Source organism: Apteryx rowi, unplaced genomic scaffold (assembly GCF_003343035.1).
Source record: "Apteryx rowi isolate R43461 unplaced genomic scaffold, aptRow1 scaffold_186, whole genome shotgun sequence".
Taxonomy (NCBI): Eukaryota; Metazoa; Chordata; class Aves; order Apterygiformes; family Apterygidae; genus Apteryx; species Apteryx rowi.
The window spans coordinates 1113461-1131729 of NW_020448152.1; the positions used below are offsets into that span (position 1 = coordinate 1113461).

General features: G+C 36.3%; 1 protein-coding gene across 1 annotated transcript in view; it reads left to right on the plus strand.

Annotated features, from left to right (window-relative positions):
• The first annotated feature begins 911 nt into the window (after window positions 1-911).
• The window catches only part of LOC112964145, a 39856-nt gene continuing 22498 nt past the window's right edge, over window positions 912-18269 (plus strand). The window contains exons 1-10 of the mRNA XM_026061870.1: window positions 912-986; window positions 2968-3059; window positions 5180-5339; window positions 6453-6532; window positions 7814-7870; window positions 11482-11586; window positions 12588-12746; window positions 13833-14013; window positions 15773-15984; window positions 17741-17929. Coding sequence (XP_025917655.1) covers window positions 2994-3059; window positions 5180-5339; window positions 6453-6532; window positions 7814-7870; window positions 11482-11586; window positions 12588-12746; window positions 13833-14013; window positions 15773-15984; window positions 17741-17929 — 1209 coding nt within the window. The 5' untranslated portion in view covers window positions 912-986; window positions 2968-2993. The remainder of the gene's footprint in view (window positions 987-2967; window positions 3060-5179; window positions 5340-6452; window positions 6533-7813; window positions 7871-11481; window positions 11587-12587; window positions 12747-13832; window positions 14014-15772; window positions 15985-17740; window positions 17930-18269) is intronic.

Genomic DNA, 18269 nt, shown 5'->3' on the forward strand with positions numbered 1-18269 from the left:
CCAAGGTAATAGCTGCTGCGAATGTGTGTCACTTCCACATATTCCTGTCATTAAGCAGCAATTCCTGATATGCGAGTTCTGTGTGGACATCCATTATAATCAGTCAGGAAATTCCTGAAGAACTCAGCAGTCACCAGGCTTATATTGCTGAAGAGTTGCTGCGCTACAAGGAAAGTAGCTGTTTCCTATCCTGTCTGATTTTAAACTCTCCTTGCTGTGCTTTTCCAGTCCTGCTTTAAGCTGACCATTCTCTCCTATCCCTAAGTCAACTTCCTGAATGTTTGCATGCAGATGATCTTTTGAATTGCTTTATCCGTTACAGGGATGGCGCTTTTGGGGATTTTTCCAGGATCAAACATGCAGTTATGAATCCACAAACCAGCTGATGATTTAATCCTATGTTTCCTTATCTGGCTATAGTAGCTTTTTACACATACTGAATTGTTTACTAACCTTTGCTAAGTGTGATATAACTACAGATGAACTTACACCGGGTCACTTAGTTCCCTTCCCTAATATTCCCTGCTGAAGTTTGGGTTCAAATCCATTACTCAGGACATCTCTCATAATGCTTAGTTTTGCAGTAATTAATGTTAAAAAGTGTATATCTATATACCTAGAATATTTTCAGTTAGTGCCTGAAACAAAATATTCATCATGATTTTGATGTTAGCAGTGTATTTTGTACAGCATCAAATGCTATGTGTTTATTCAAGAGGATAAGAAGCCTGTGATTTAAATTTAAAGTTCCTTAAAAAGAAAGTGCTTTTCATAGAAGTGTGTGCATCTCCATCTTTCAATAGTGCATTTATCCAGATTTCTGTCCAAATGGGAACTGTGGGGACTTTGGGAAAAGCTGGCCTAAGCTGGGAAACAGGAATGAGGACATCTACTAGCCTTGATGGGGGAATCCAAGTTAAAAAAGGGAAAGAGCTCAAAGTTTTTTTGAACACTCCAGAAGAATCTATGGAGATAATTAATTTCAGGTAAGATGAAGCAAGGACATCTTCCTGCAAATAGTAACCATGATAACCTTGAATTGGAGCTTAACTGGCAGACTTGTTAATAGTGCAGAAATATTTTTTCAGGAAACAAACTCTTTCGATCTGACTCATAGTCCAAATTTGCCATTCTGAAGAAAAGGAAGTGGAAATTATTCTGTGCATTTTACATTGTTTTACCATAAATACATCCTTCCAGTGAAGTGAAATGGTCAAATCAAAACCTGACAATAAAAGACATAAATGAATTTTTCATACTCCCCTCTTTTTCCCTACTGAACGTCAGTGCTGTTTCTGGAACTTAAGTGTCTGAAGAATCTAGTTCAGGATATTAAAGTGACAGAGTAAAAGCTTAGCATTACTTCTACAGGCGGTGTTTAGCAAAACCAGATACAGAATGACATTTAGCAAAACACTAGAGTAATTTGGACTATGGTATTAATGAGGTGTGCTCATATCCTTCTAGTGAATTTTTACTTAGATTCTTCAATGTTAGTTAAAGCTTTTATTGTAAAATACCACTTCAACAACTGTCAGATGTTAAGGAGATGAATTGCTTGTGTTAACGCAAGCTAGGCTTTTTAGTTTTTATTTCTGCTGGCTTTCTCTTTTCTTTGCACTTCTAGATTTGATAGAAGTCCAGGTAGAAAGCACTGAGATAATCAGTGTGATGACATATTGTAAACCACATGCCTCTTAGACATGACAATAGATTAATGAAGTGTTTGCAGTATGTGGATTGTTGTTCCTCTGTATTTCTCTTGATTTGGGACGCTGCAGTACTGTAGGATATGCAGTTCAGGAAAAACTTAAGAGCTAAAAGACTGTGGACTTAGCATTTAAACCATCCATTCCTTTTAGGACTCTGGGACGCTTCGTGATGTAATTCTCTTTCTGTAAGCTAGGATGGATGACAGACCATTCATATTTTAAAGGATAAATGCCAAACTAAGCTGTTTTTCGTTATTCATTTTAGGATTTTAATAAGATGTTGGCTACATTAAATTATATATTTCAATGTACTGGTTCATATTTTAGGCCCAGTGTGTTTTTTGCATTCTTAAGTAATTTTACAATTAGTGTTATTTGTAGCTACGGTTACTTATGTTTAAGATTTACATCTTTTTTTTTTTCTTTTTTTTTTCAATAATGGGGTCAACATGTTTTTCTCCCAGTATGCATAATGTCAGATCATGGATCTGATAACTATAACCTGAGTAAACACAGTGTAAACTGAACTGGTTTAAAGGAGAAGGGCTGATTTGAACAGAGGTGGTCACAGGCCATCAGAGAAGTTTAAATCTCTTTATGCAATGGATCATGAACCCCCTCCACTAGTCTTTTGCCCTTTCGTGTGTGGTAAAACTGCCTGAGTTCTGATGTGAAAGGCCTTAATCGTCTTGGGAATGCTAGAAAAGGTTCCAAGCTTGGTTTTGGTTTTAATGCTTCTTCAGCTGAAGAGTGAAAATCAAAATAATTACAAACCTGTATTTTGCATTGTTTGAACAAGAGACTGTCTGTACAATCTATTTTATTAGCCCTTTTGCTCCCATCAAGGGCAGATTCCATGGTCCTTATACAAGCAGTTCAGTGAAATTCTGTAAGAACTTTGGGACTGGAACAAAACTGATGTCCATATCATATCCTGAGGAAAAAAATGTATAGAAGCCAGGAAGTCAGTGGAATTGCAATAAGCTGACCATACCAAATTGCTTAGAACAAAGAGATCTATAGCTAATTGTAAAGCATTGTGGAACCATATCATGATAGTGACATATTAAACATGGAAATTGTGGATAAAAATCAATATTGATTAATAGAACTGTAGAGTGACCTTAGCAGAACTTCACCTCTCTTGTATTTCTCTTTTGGAAATAGATGGCATACAACTGAGAACTTTGTTTAAAACTTGCTGTAGCTTTAGCATAATTGTTTTAAAGTGAGTGTTTGAAATTCTTGGTTGTAGCTCTAAACTCTACTTCACAATGGTGGATGAGACAGAAGATATTGATGTCTTCCAAGACCACACAGAAACCAGATCTTGCACTAGGGAGGAAGGTAAGTCTAGGTATCATATTTATCCTAGAAAGTTTGATCATTCTGAAATATGGGGGTAGAGCTAAACGACAGCAGAGATCATTTTATAGAATAGAATTTCTTCTGGTTTCATATTGCTTCTGAAGAGTCTTCAGTGCTCATTATGTGGTTTGTATATTTTCATTGTGCTCCCTGGATGTCTAACTGTTATGTTCCACTAGTGTCCAAGATTATTGGCTGGCAGTTGTGTTCTGAAATGTTGTATCCTGACTCAGCCAGTGGTTTGCCTTTCCCCTTTACTGGACCTCTGAGAGTGGCTGTCACATTAACTAAGCAAGACAGAGGCCTGCAGCAATACCTTGTGGAAGCTGCATATAACTATATTCCTCAGGTAATTCTTCATTATGCCATGCTTTACTATGGCTTTGGTAATTTTTTTTAAGTTTACTTACACTGATGAAAGAACAGTGCATCTCAGTACTACTATACTCAGTACTCAGTATATTCAACTTAGCTAATTTTCAAGGTCTACATTGTTGTTATTATTTCCATTCCTATTAAAGTGGAAAAAGATGTAGAAAAAAATTTTCTGATGCCGATAGTGGGTAAATATTATTATCCATATACAAGAAATATATATGGGAATATTAAGTCATTTGCTTAGATAAAACTGATAGAGGTAGAAATGGAGCCTCACCTCACTTTGATGACTTGTTTCTATTTGTGACAAAAAAAAACCCACCCAAAACATCAATTTATTTTAACACCTTAACAGTTGGAATGAAGTAACTAAGTTTAAGTAGAAGGAGTGGGTTTTTTTTACCTTCTGCAGGGGACAGCAAGAATTTATATCTTTTTCTAAAATGATATACTCAGTATTTGGGGACAGTTTCTGGAGCTCCTGCTTTACTCTTTCAAGGTTGTGTTTGAACTCAACCTGAAAGAGATCGCGGGGAAACTGCAAAAAGAAAGAAGGGGTAAAGCCCCAAACTGACCTTTCTGTCCTGAAATAACCTCATGTTTTAAACAGAACCAAATCAAAGATTCACATACTTCTGTCCAACAGGAAATTGTAAGTAAACTTAAGATGTGTCATGATGTGTTTATTTCATGTGTCACATAGTATGTAAGAAGATAGGAGTGTTCTGCGTTTGTAAACCTAATTACTTTTTGTTAGGAGAACTATTAATAGAGATGTTGCAACTACTGCTATCGTTTAGGCCAGATGAACAGAGATTTGCTTCCTGATGCTATTTCCAAATTCTTCCCCCTATAGTTTCTCCTTCCAAACTTCATGCAGGTTGCTGTAATATTTGCAAAACAGTTTATTGTAACTGCAGCCTGCAATTGTCATATGAGTGTGGAGATTACAGCAAAGGAAAGCACTGAGTGTCTAGAATCATCATTTTGGACTGAAGAGAAATACAGAGACTTATGTTCTAAAAATGCTGCACCTGTAATAGTATAGTTGTGCTCTGACTGTTGTGCAGTGTTGTCTAGCATTTGTAGGTTTATTATAAGTTCATATAGTTTGTCATTTGAAATGAAACATTTAAGTATTGTCTCCCCTTTGTATTTTAAGAAATGTTTATCTAAATATGATTTTCCTTATATTTATTCATAACTCCTCATATTTCTCAAATGCATTTCTTACTGTTTGAATTTAAAGATTGATATTGTAATGTTGTAATCTCCTGGCTCATGAGAAACACTGACTTTTATGAGAGAGTGTAGAACCTTAAAGAAAGAACTGTAAAGTGTTGAACCTGGAAGAAAATTGTTGAAAATGCTTGTGACTTAGGCCTGAACTGTAGCGCTTACATTTATAACTGGAAGTGTCATCTGAATTTGCCCAAGTTTTGGCAGGTTTCACCATAATTTCAAAACGAGTTCAGTCTGCTGTGGACATCCCACGTGCTCAAGCCAAGTTTCACAAGACAAGCACTAGACAGGGAATGGGAAATACAGCTTGAGAATGGGAGAAATAGAAATTGGTTGCTGTAAAGTTCTAAAAGCAGAGGCGTAAAAAAAAAAAGATAGCAGTGAAGATGGTTGTGATCATGTGATGTAATTCAGTCTGGCAGACTCTGTTTTGCAAATTCTGTGTCCATCTCAAATGTCATTATCCTTTCTTTTTTCAGGAGGATTCTTGGATCCCAAATGAAGCTGTCCTTCACTTCTTCATTGGGACTCCAAAGTCAAACTTGAAAAGGGATGTTGGTGTTGACCTAAATTTTAGTGTCCTGCAGAAGAAATTCAGAATCAAATTTATACAACCGAAGAAGAAAATCGAGATAGATGGTAGGTTTTCCAACTAAGAACCAGATTAAGAGTTAATGTCAATCAGGAGAACTTACTGGCATTGACAGAGAAATGCCAATATATTTCAGTCAACAATCTAGTGTTAAAACTAGTGCTGTGTGATAGCCGTTCAATTTACTGCTTTAGGTGACACCCATTCCCAATGGTATTTGCATCTTGGTTAAGACTTCCTGTTTTGCACAGTCAGAGGTTCAGTATATTGTTCACAAACTTGCATCAGTGGAAAGCTGTTACCAGTATATGTGAAGGTAAGGGTAAGAAACATGATGGATTGTTCTGTTATCTTTTACATATACTTGAGTGGCCTTACTGTTACTGAATTTTTATTTCACTGTATTCTGCTAGTTGTGATAGGAAATTACTTGTTGCCAAACCAATTAGAGTAATGATTATGATATTACTGTGCATTATAATTGGAAATAACATTTCAATCACAGTAAAATATAGAAAATAAAGTCAACAAACTCACTGATGAAATATAAACTGATAATATGTGAATGATAATACTATAGACAACAAATTTCAGCTTCTTTGACTTGATGGTCAAAATATTTAGATTAATATTAAAATGTATTGTCTGCCAAAGTCAGGCTGATTTTTTTTGTTTGTTTGTTTTATGTGTTTTGCCAAATCACAAATACAGAATTTGTCCCTCCAGAAATGTTTTTCTTGATCCCAGTTATTTTCAAAATGGATTACATGGAAGATTTACCTATGCTGTGCAAAGGCTTGGGGTGCAAAGTGTTCTGAGCTCATGGAACGTCTCCACAGCACAACACAGCTTTATGAGCTTTGGCACAGAGCTATGTAAATCACTTCCAGAATGAAGCTGGTTTGCTGGAGACAGCTTGGTTGCCTCTTCTCCATGACTGTGTTCATCCTTTCAGAATGAGATGTGTATTCTGAGGACACTTCAACTCCTTTGCAAACTTTATTCCACATTTTTTTCCTTTGTTCTGAGATTTATTATGTTTTTACTCTGCAAATATATTGTTCACAGAAATGGCAACTAGCATTTTGGATACATTTTTATTAAGCATTACTGAATTATGTATGTCCAGGAAAGAGTAAACATTTTTATTTTTCTCTAAGGGAAAATTGAGTTTTTGAAAAATTCACGGATGGGACGCCTGGAGCTGATAGTAGATGACCGAGATGTATACTACATTAAGGTATGTTTTCAGTCCAAGAATTCTCATAACTAGGGTGGATACTTGAATAAAAGCACATGAAGACAATTCCAAAAGAAAGCCAATGAGATACACATGTATTGAAAAGTATCTGTGCGAATAATCCATCAGGGAAATTATCAGTTCTCTTTATTAGTTATTTTGAGATGATTCGCCAGTATGTATTTGAACCTAAATTGCTGGGTTTTAAAAGATTTAAGGCATGGCATCTGCATGTAATCTCAAGCAATTTTGTCATATTCAGATGTACTTGAAGCCTTTGGGTTGGTTCCAACATTAAATCAGTAGAGACAATAACATTCACTCCTGTGGACTTTGGTTTATGTGTATGTGTAGTCACACACAATTTCAGACTTATAGTCTGCCTATATGTAATAACCGACTAAGCGTAGGCTTAGTTTCTCCACTTCTGTGGACTCCATAGATGTAAGAATCTCCAAGATACCATTCTTTGTTACACAAACCATTTTTTTTAAAGCACTGGGGAATAAGCAAGTACATGCCAATGTCTAATTTCTGAAATGAATAAGCAAACAAAAATTCAGGTGGACATTTATCACTGAAATTTTACTGGGATTTTTTTCTCTATTCCAGGATTTAAAACTTTGTTCATTACTTGTCTGAAACCCATAGCAGGGTGGCATGTCTTCTGTGGGCCTCCAAAGTCAATCATTTTCAAACACTGTGCATTTTCCTACTGTGAGCACAGTATTTAACAGATTTTTCTTTTTCCTAGAGCAATATTTCAGCTAAGGTATTTTGGATGTTTCTTCTTCTGTTCAGCTCGATGACAAACCTGAACACTGCTTAGCTTTGCAGAGTGTTGTATTTGCATCTAGTCTAACATAAATTTAGTTCTCTACTAGACAGCTAGTGTTTTCAATAACACCATATAATTTTTTGGCCCAGTGTTGTAATGTTTTTTGTGATTTCAGTTACTATGGAAATCAGCAGGAGATGGAAATCATCATCCGACACCACTGTGTTTTTTGTATAGTTGGAAAAATAAAGCCATCCTCCCTCGCCTTTATTTGTTAACAGCAAGTTTTAAGGGTGGGGTTTTTTGGGTGCACAGAAAAAAATCTTTTTTTCCTTCTCTCATCTCATTCCCAAAGTGCCCACGTCTAGAGTATTGGTTTCTCAAAACTTAATCAACTGGCACTGTTGAGTAGTTTGGGGGGTTGTTTTTGTTTATTTGTTTGGGTTTTGGTGTGGGTGTTTGTGTTTTGTTTCATGTATTTTTTTGTTTTGTTTTGTTTTTAGGGAATGACAGATTTGCACATACGAAGTGGAGAGCAGAGATACATGACCCAGCTGGAGGTAAAGCTGATAAGACAAAGCAGCCCTATCATTCTGTCAGGAAACATCACTAAACAACTTGGCAAGAAGATAGCTTTTTCAGTATCCCTGAATAATTTATTGAAGGATGCTGCATTTCTTTCAGGTTAGAGGACAATAAGTATTTGCCATATAAATGTGAGTTCTGGAGGTCTCAGAAAATATGGAGGCTATCTTAAGGTTGCCTTGTTTTGGACATGTGTTTCTAGAATCTCTTTCAAATCAGGAAAACCGCTTTTTAAAATGATTGTTCTTTATAAATTATTCTGAAATACATATTAGTACTAATAAGAGTTACAGAATAAATTATAAAATAAACATTATTTTTAATTACTCTTGAACAGGATGGAGGAAATAATTTGTAAGGAGTCATTTAACCAGAAGAAATTGCAATATTTACAATATTTTCTGTTGTTCACTTTTGTTAGTACAAAACAGTGCAGAGACAAATATGTAGCTAAACTTCTCCTAAGACCCGTTGTTCTGAAAATCTTGTAATTAGTTTTTTCCTCACAGATACAGTAACAGGAAAATGTAAGAGAGCAAATATCAGAAAGAGGGCTTTACCATTTGTATAATGCCAGTTTATTAAAAGGTAAATTAATACGGTAGAATAAATCAGTGATGTAAGACTAAGGTGCTCTGTTTTTTCTTTAGTGTTTCTTACTGTGGTCTCCATGTGGCAAAGACATTGCCAGGTCATAAGATTCCCCACAATGTTTTCAAATCAAACTAACTTTTCAGGAGTGCCAGTTGCCAGTTTGTGTCTTGAGAGAGCTTTTTGTGAAATTTCTTCTTCATCCTTAACTTTCACATGGAGTGCTAGTGACTGCATCCAAAAATGGTGCTGGTCTGATTTAAACACATATCCCCTGAGAACTGGGCTGCATCAGTTCCTCCTTTACAAAGGCCACATCTTTGCCAGCTTAATGTAAAAGTTGTAAATCTCTGCATCCGTTATCTCTATAGTTAATTAAAAGGATCAATCTATTAAAATTGGTTCCCGTTAAGGAGCAGCTTTGGGCTAGATTCATTTCAGTAAACTACAGGCAGTATCTGAGCTGTCCATTAGAAATATGGTCTGTACAAAGTAGCCAGAGTAAGAGACAACATGTTCCGTCTTTTTTGTTTGCTATACACGGAGCTTACCAAGACTACATGGGGTTTCTCAGTTAGATGGAATGAGACTGGTCACATTTGCTTTTTGCTCACTGGAGTATTCCTTTTGCTAACTAATGTTAGCAAATGTACTTTGTGTTCTATCACTGCATGCTCCATTCTACTCTTTTCGTAGTATTTCTGGAGAAAAAGCTTCATGATAAGCTGCGGCAGTACTCACTTGAAGGGGAGACTTACCTTCCAGGTGTTCTTGGAGTTCATGTCGTCAGTCTTCTCCAGCAATGTGAGAGCTTGTGGTCACATGCTTTGAGGATAAAATATGGATTCCCAGGTACAGTTAAAATGAGGAAAAATGAAAATATTTTGTTTGTCTCAGATTTTTCTGCAAGTTATTTGCCTGTATGTCCAGGACCCTCTCTTAGCAGGAAAGATATCACACCATTTTTAAGCTATGTGGCCTGAAACCTAGATTGAGTTTCTCTTTCCACTTGGATGAACTTTGCTCTTTGAATCCGCGTATTAAAAAAATAATTTTTTTTCTAATGTGCTTTCACAAATATGTCCAACACTTGTTTAAAATTTGTTATTTCAATAGGAATTTCTCCTAATTAATTCATGTTCCCAGATGTTTATGCAAAATGAACAGGTGCATACATTCACTTAAAAATGTGAGGGAATGTTTCCAGAAAATTATTTGCTGTATTTAACCCATTATAACATATAAACTCTACATTAATTTTATTAGACAAAGCAGGTGAACATTAGTACTATGAACTCTATCAATGTGCTGAATACTTATAGTAGCTGGTCACTGTGAGCAGTACTGAGTGATTGTATACGTAAAGCATATTGCACATTCAGAGAACATATGTACCAATATGAATTTTCTTAAACCAGCACAGGTATGACCCTATCATTTTGCTAAAAATGGCACGCTGATTAGAATATCTTATACATGCAAATAGAAACATACCTGAACATTTAAAACGATCATAAATGATGCTTGTATATAAGAAAAGCTATTTTGCAGTTACATTCTTAGAGCTTAAGTCAGATCTTGTTATATGCCTAGTTTGACAACTATTCCACCTGAAGTACTCAAAAACAATTCCATTTAAAAACTACTGGATTTAAAAATAATAAATTATTAATTATACTCAATGGTTAAAACTTCAGATTCATTATTTTAAGCTTTTCTCAGTGACCATGAGGGCTGAAATTTTATTACTGGTTTTGGTTTGTTTTTAATGAAAGCTGAAATTCTCATGCAATATCATGATATCAGGAGCTGAGTGGTAACAGAAAATCTTCAAATATGGTGAGGCCCCAAGAAAGTTGCAAAAGTTGACCATGATTAATTTATAATACTTTTACTTCATCCAGGTAAAATTCCATTTAAATAATAAACTCTCCTATTTTATTTTTTTTCTGCGGAAAAAGTGAGTGAAACAATCTGGAAATTTGGCAGACTAAACATAAGCAGAGCTTTAGATTTTCTTAAACAAAATCAGCCCAAATATTTGGATCATTTTCATTCTGTTCTTAAGAGGGATCAGCTGTTTCCAATTTCCTAAACTTGAAAACAATTTTAATTTTATTTGAGAATGAAATAAACACAGGCCCAAACTCTTATAGTAAAGCCTATAACGTGGGTGGTCTTAGGATTTTCATTTCTAGTGCAGCTTGTGGAAAAAATCAAAATTTGTAATGCCTAGCCCAGTTTTTCCTAACTTTTATGAATTGTTTTCCCTATAAAGCACGTCTCTAGTCAGCAGTGCAAAGTTAGTGATTGCCATTAGGTTGGACCGCTAGCTGGCAAATAAGTTCAAGTATCAGAAAGAGTGTTTTGACAGCAGCTTTGAGTCTGTAAATGTGTCTAGATCTTGGGCAGATATTGAGGACCGTTGTTGAGCTGCACTTCATGGTGCTGCAGTTATACCACTATTGGTATCAGTCTTAACAAACTTTAGTCAGTGTATTTAGAGTGCAGAACATACTTCATAAAGATTATGGCTGCAAGTCAAGTGCTCAGTCCTTTTATTGTCTTCCATGCACTCAGACTCACGATACCTGTCCTGCTCCTTTGGTGGTTAAGCAGTTATTGGAACCAGTAGTTTGAATCTGGGAAGGAGTCAAGACAGTGATGGTGAAGAACTGCCAATCCTTTTACATGAATTAAATATCTACTTATCTTTTGTTTCTTATTGTGGTAGTGTTTTCATTTTCATAGGTGTAACTCACTTATCGAACAAATACAAACTCACTGTTCTTAAATGCAGCTTCCGTAAATGTGTGCTTATCTTTTGATTCTTAGGATAAAACAACAAGTATATGTCTGTAAAAATAGATGAATCCCACTTTAATGTTTTTGAAAAATAGAAATATGAAACCAACTCTAGATTTGTACTATTGACATTTTGATAGTTTATTTTTGAATAATGTAAACAGATAACTTCATGGTTTAACTTAAACAGGAGATGCAAAAAACCTTCATCATGAATGCAGTACGGGGCAGAAGATTAAAGAGGAGACTGGTGCACACGAAGTATACAGACTGGATATTGGGCATGAATTTCACTGTACGCAGACTCCAACCTATAATCACAAGGTAGAGATGTTGACAAAATCACTCGTGCACTTTTCTGAGGGGCTTCAACAGAGCAAGATGTCATTTTTGGATTGGTCTTTTTCTTCCTGTCTTCTTTTTTTGTCTTGATCTCCTGTGTAGACAAAGAGATCAAGTCAATTTGCTGATTTGTGCCCTCCATTACACTGTAAATCATCAGACTCTCCAGTGATGACATTTTTTAATGTATCAATTCACAGAATTTCTGCAGAGTGTTTATGAAAATGTTTATATTATATATAAAGTAATAGTATTAATAAGTTTAGGAGTGCATTTAATTGTTCTGGACTTCTTGTAACTAAGAAGTTATCTCTTCTATGATTATCCTTAGAAGTTGTATGTGTAGAAAATAAGGCATTTTACTTGGTTTTGTATTAGTTTTCTAGTTCAGATTTGGAGATACTCTTAAAAATCGCAATTGTGTGCCTCTCAAATGCAGAGAAAGGCAGACCTGTTTAAAATTTCTTCATTGTTACTGACTGTACAAAGACAAAGTTTCTTTTAAAGACAAATCAGCTTTAATATTGAGTGTTTGCTGCAGAATACAGAACTGGATGTAAAATAAGCTTCTGAGATAGAAGAAATTCTGCATCCTTTCAGATTTGCTTTTGGTCCAAGTTGGACTGAAGCCAAAAAGTGTTAAGATTTCCCATGAAGCAGAATCTTGATGGACTGTGCAGCTGCGCAATGGATCCTTGGGGGGCAGTCCATGAGGAGTACCTGCATGCAGTTGTCTTAGCTTTGGAGAAAAGCAGTTTGACTAGCACTGCATTGACTAAATGTTTTGGGCTTTGTATACTGAATTTACGTCTTCTGATGATTTTGCTGCAAAATTTGCAACTCTTCCTGCTTTAGTCCTGCTTGCGATTTAGGGATATTTCTACAGGCAGTTAACAGCAGTGAATGAAAGAGAAGGCATGGCACAGAGAAGGAAGATGGGTTTTTGTTCTTTAGGTTCACCTGAAACATGAAGCAAGTGCATCTTGGCTTTCCTCCCAGCTGGAAGTGAACTATGGAAAACACTGGGATGAGATAAACAACAGGAAAAAAGTTCTGATCAGCCAAGCATTTAAGAATAGTTCCAGTTCGTTTCTAGTCAACTATTTCATGGAGGTAATCATGGTTGTTAAAGAGTAAGACCTTCATTTCAAAGATATAACAGAAAAACTAAGAAAAATTTGAGATGAATTAATTTATTAAGACTTTCTTTTTCTAGCTGTGCCATGTATTAATAATATGAGGCAGATATCCAGATGTGATGAGCTTAAGAGTTAAGGAAGGTCTTACCCAAACACATAAATATAAATGACATTTAAAATGAACAACAGAAAGCCAGTAGGTGGACTTTTCAAATACCAGAAAAGGTTTGGGTGTAATGTGATCTGAGTTCCCTGCAGTGTTTGCTTATTTTATGCATGGTTATTTCCAGTCATTACAAAGGTTGCTTTGCTCGCGTGATGCTGAAGGGGGGTGCATTATAAAATTACTCAGAATATTACAGCATTTAGATGGAAGTTAGTTTAGGTGTCACAATTCCATACTACCTTAGATAAGACCTGTTCTCATTTTTTTGTAGTTATAAATTGATTTTTATTCTGGATCAGAAAAAAGATTTCTGATATAATAGAGCATCATTAAAAGCATCAGAGAGAGTTTATGCCTTCTTTTGAAGCATATTCTATGAGCTCTCAAAAGAAAGAAAATAATGATTTTAAATAGCATATCCTGTGACCCTTTGTTTTATTTGTAGAGAGGTCTTACAGAAATGCATGTAAACTTTTGTGTTATTTCTTAGAAGTTACAGGTCTTATCTGTTGCTGTCTTAAAACAGGTATTTACTTTCTGAGGTGAGTTGTCATTATGCTATTTCCATAAGGAGCACCTGTAAGTATAGAATTTATCTGTGATCGCAGCATAGAGTGACCTAGAATTATTGTCATTATTTTTTTAACCAAGTAAATGGTCCAAAAATCAGTGGAAATTTTCCCTTTTAAATCTCCAGTGAATCTAACAAATGTGTATTAAAGAAATGCCAATCTGTAATTGGCCAGCATGCAGGAAAAGCAGTAAAGTAAATGGCAACTGCACAAAGCAGAGGCACTAGTGGTGATCTTCCTACTTCTATATGTGTGTGTTATCTTAGATGGCCCTGAAGATGGGATCCAATTTTTATTTAAATTTGTTTCACTTGTTTTCCAGTTTGTCGTGCAAGTCCTGGAAAAGCAGGTGAATTACAGAACCCAGCTGCAGCACTCACACAATTCGCAGGGTTATTCACAGAGTAGCACCAACTTTTACGTGCAGTATAATGACCACATGCCATTTGTGGCTGGACTACAGTGGAAAGACGCATCTAGAAATGACCTTAAGAAGTGGGAAGGTGAAGTACCACAAACCATTTTCAGTCTTTGATTAGAAAAGTAGGCATGCAAAGAAGCTGCTGGGATTTTATGAAGTAGTTGTATATGGGTGTCATAGAATCATAGAAATACTGGTTGGAAGAGACCCTGGAGGTGTCTAGACCAGCTTCCTGCTCAAACCAGGACTGTTGCTAACAGTATGTCACATCTGCTATGGTTTTGTCTAGCTGTGTCTTGAAAATTGCCAAGGATGGGCGTTCCACAGCCTGTCTGGCTAACCCGTTCCAGTGCTTCCTTAGCTTCTCAAAATGCAATTTGTGGCAGTTTGTCTGCCACTGTTGAAGAGTTCATGTTCCTTATCTTTGTTGTTTGCCTTCAAGTAGCTGTAGGCAATTAGATCCACCCCCACACCTTTGTTAAACTAAACAAACCCAGCTTCCTCCCCTCTTATCATTTGTCGTGTCTCTAGGCTCTTGGTCATCATAGGAGCCCCCTGTGGGACCCTCTTTGGGTTTCTCACCATCCAGTTTGATCTGGGTGGTCCAAAACTAGATCCAATGTTGCAGGGGCCTCACCAGTGCTGTGCAGAGGGGAATAACTCTCTGTTTGATGGCCATGCTCCTAATATAGACCAGTATTGTCCTACTAGCTTTTGACTAAGAAAACTGACCGAGAAGTGAGCCATGTTTTAAAACATTCTTTGCTTTAGAAAGAGCAATCAAGTTTGTTTTAAGGACACTAGGAAATGGGGCAATGACCAGAATACTAATGACCAGAATACTGGCATATCTTAAGTTATAAATAAAACACCTGTTTATATATATGGATATATTTAAAAATTGCATTTATCTTAGACCTTTTCTTCAGAAAGTACAGCAGGAAGTAGGCCTTTATTATTGCAAGCTGTATTTTACATTTTTAGAGTTCTTTCTCAAATAGGGGTTAAGTTACCTTAAGTGTGCCAAAAATCAGATTTATGGAATTTAGTGTTTAAGATGGATTGAGTGCTGCTACCATTTTATACTTCAGTGGATTACATGCTGTATAAATCAGAGTTTTTCAAAGCTAGTGTACACCGTGTGTGCAAACTTGGATCCTTATTAATGCAAAGTAAGTAGCTTGATACAGTGGACTGAATTCACTGTTACACTTTTCTGCTTGTTCAGGTGAAATGAACTAGGGTTGAATTAATTCTGAAATTTAAAAAATTTGGAGATTACTTTGTGAGTGTCTGTCATAAAATATTCATGAGTGAGTTACTGGATCATACTGTAATGTGTGATTGGCGTAATTTGATAAATGTCTGCTGGTGAAATTTTAACAGCTTGTCAGACATAAGCATTCTGAGCTGTCTAGAAACCAGTTTCCAAAATAACCAAAAAGTATGTATTGCAGAATTGAATTTCTAAGTTGGCATATGTCTAAACAGCTTTGATAAATCCATTGTAATAATGGAAATAATAATTGTAGAATCAGAGTTCAAGCAAAGACTCTATATTTCCTTGCAGAGCAGAACCCTCTGTTGGTGCCATATAAGTACTGAGCTTTATAAATTTCCATTCATTAGGAACCCTTCCTATGGATTTCACTATGAAATGTTACACTGGTTCACAGGATTTATTTCATTGTATACCATCTGGAGATTTTGGCTATTGGAGGAGAATAGGCTGATAATGGCATTTTTCCAAAGTCCAGCTTCTTATCAGCTTTGTTGCAGAGTTAGAAGCTATGTAGTTTGAAATCTCACTTATCTCTACATTTAATATATATTCTTTCCAGGTGGATTAAATATGGACACGCCATGGCTATATCTATATGCAGCTCACAAACTAACTCAGCCTCAGCGTTCTGCTTATTTATTGACTATGGAGCTCACAGCTGGGAAAATTGTTTCTATTAAGAATCTCGTAGTGGAGCTATTCTGTAAAGATCAAGGCAATGAAAAAGAAGGGAAAATTCATATTTACACCCCAGCTACCACATATCTGCAGGTTAGTAACATGATGCTTCCTTTGTGTACAGCTTTGTGATAGATGCCTAACAGAACTGTCATTATACTGGAGTGACACTTGCTCAGCACACTGTGTGAATTAGCTTGTTTGAGAAACTCTTGCACTGTGTGCTAACTTTTAAGAGAGTATCTTGTAATGCCTGTGTTCATCTGTTTCCTGAGCTTAAACAATATGCTATTCTTCCTCTGCACTGGCTTCCTGTGGGGCCTGCCTTGGCTTGTCAGCACAATCAGGGTCTATTTATTGACTTTAAAAAATGTTAGGGCCACTAGCTGTGTCCCTCTCTGGAATGGGAGTTCATCTCTCCCTGCACAGAACCCAAGTACATGATGTGAGAGTTTTACCTAGGTGTGTACAAATAACTAACTTTTCTAAGTTCTGAAAGTTTCTTGGAGAAGTAGGAAAATTGGACCAATGCCTAAGAAATGTTTAAAATTTGTTCCTCAGTGATTTGAAACAACTGAGTTTTGTGGCTTTGCTTTTGTTCGATTTAAGAAGCATGACGAGCAATAGCCAAGCTTCTTAATTAAGAGCCCAGTGATTACAGCATTCACCTAAATGTGAGGCATTAGATTCAAAGGCATCCTCTGCCTGAGGTGAATGTAACCCACCTCTGCCTGGAGAGTATCCTGTCCAGCAGGCTGTCACGTAGTTCACTGTACATGCTCCCTCTTGATCTGGCCACCTTAGTGAAAAATCCTGCATGATTATTTGGAGTTCCATAAATATCAGAGCTTCAGTCTCGCAGAACGCCTTTGCCATCAAGATGTTCTTACTGTTACTCTTTGTTCCATTGAATATACCAGTATCTATACAAAATGCACAGATTCAGTAGGAGAAATGGTAAGCTTGTTGCCTGGTAGAACACAGGATAGTCCAGTGGTTAGGAGATAGTCCTGAAAAATGAAAGGTTATCTGTTTTGTTTTGACTCTCATAGACAGTGATTCCAGTCTCCTACAATACTCTGTGAGAACCTTCAATAGTAGAGTCTCAATGTGTAGTTTTCTGCCTTTTCTGTTGGAATTTTTCCGCTTTTTATAAAAATGATTAAATATCCATTGGATGGAATCTGCATGCCCTGGGCCTATAGATTCTAAGCTTTTTCCTAATTTCTTTTAGACTAGGCCATTAAATATAGATTTTATCCTGACCTCGTCACAGTTGCTGTGCATTAAGCAATGTGATAAACACTTGTCACTACACAAACTGTTGATTTGCCTCAGAGGAGCTTTATTTATTTTCAGTGAATTGCTCCTTATTTGCCTCTGTATAAATGAGTGAGAGCCTGGAATTTTTGCCTTTCTTTTAGAATCTGCTGCTGATGTGGTAGACCTTTAACTTAGGTTGATCTTTAAGGTGTTCCTTTATTTTGAATTGCAGCTTTTCCTTGTTAGATCACTGCTGGTTCAGGCGCAGTGTGGAGGATTGTGAGAAACGTTCTTGAATGAGAAAGAAAAAACTGTTTATCAACAATGTTCTTTCCGAATACTTAATTCTTCTCTCTCTCCTGCTTAGATGGGATAAAATAAGAGTAACATAAGTAATTTTTTGAGATCTTTATGGCAATTAAGAATATTTTGATAACCAAAATGCTGGTGCACTATTTCTAGTAGTTCTTGTAATGGTCATCTCTGGGAAAATGCCTTCTTTTCACCTCTGTACTATGCTATTAGGAGAATAGGATTCTGTCTGTCCTAATTCAGCCAGACTAGCATGTTCCTCTTTGTTTTTCAGGCATCCACATTTAATCATCTTGGGAGGAATGTTCTGCATAGCTATAGTGAAGTGATATCTCTGTGGAATCATCTTGTGAAGAATGAGATTCTTTTGGAGAATAATGAACGAGCCAAATTTCTCTGCTTTAAGATAAAGAGTATAAAACAGGAATTTAACTTCACAGCCATCTATCAGAATCTGCCAGTGGTAAGAAAGAAGTACAAATGTAATTTCTCTGACCTGGGGTTGCATTTTTTAGGTCTGCCACCTTCCTGAGAGATGTCATTGCTAGCGTCCAGGCTTAAGCACTTCCAGGGCTCCTTGTATTTCTGTCTGTTCTGACAACCTGCAAAATAAAAGTTCATTTAAAAAAAAAACAAAAAACAAACATCGTGCAGTGTTGTTGTGAGTCCTTCTCACCTGTTTGGGAGGCCAGCTACAGACAGAAACACAGGGAGGAGAGGTCAAAGAGGTAATACGTGCCTAGAAAGAGAACTGTAAATGTGACTACTTATATTTTGATGCAGATGTATGACAGGCCTGGAAG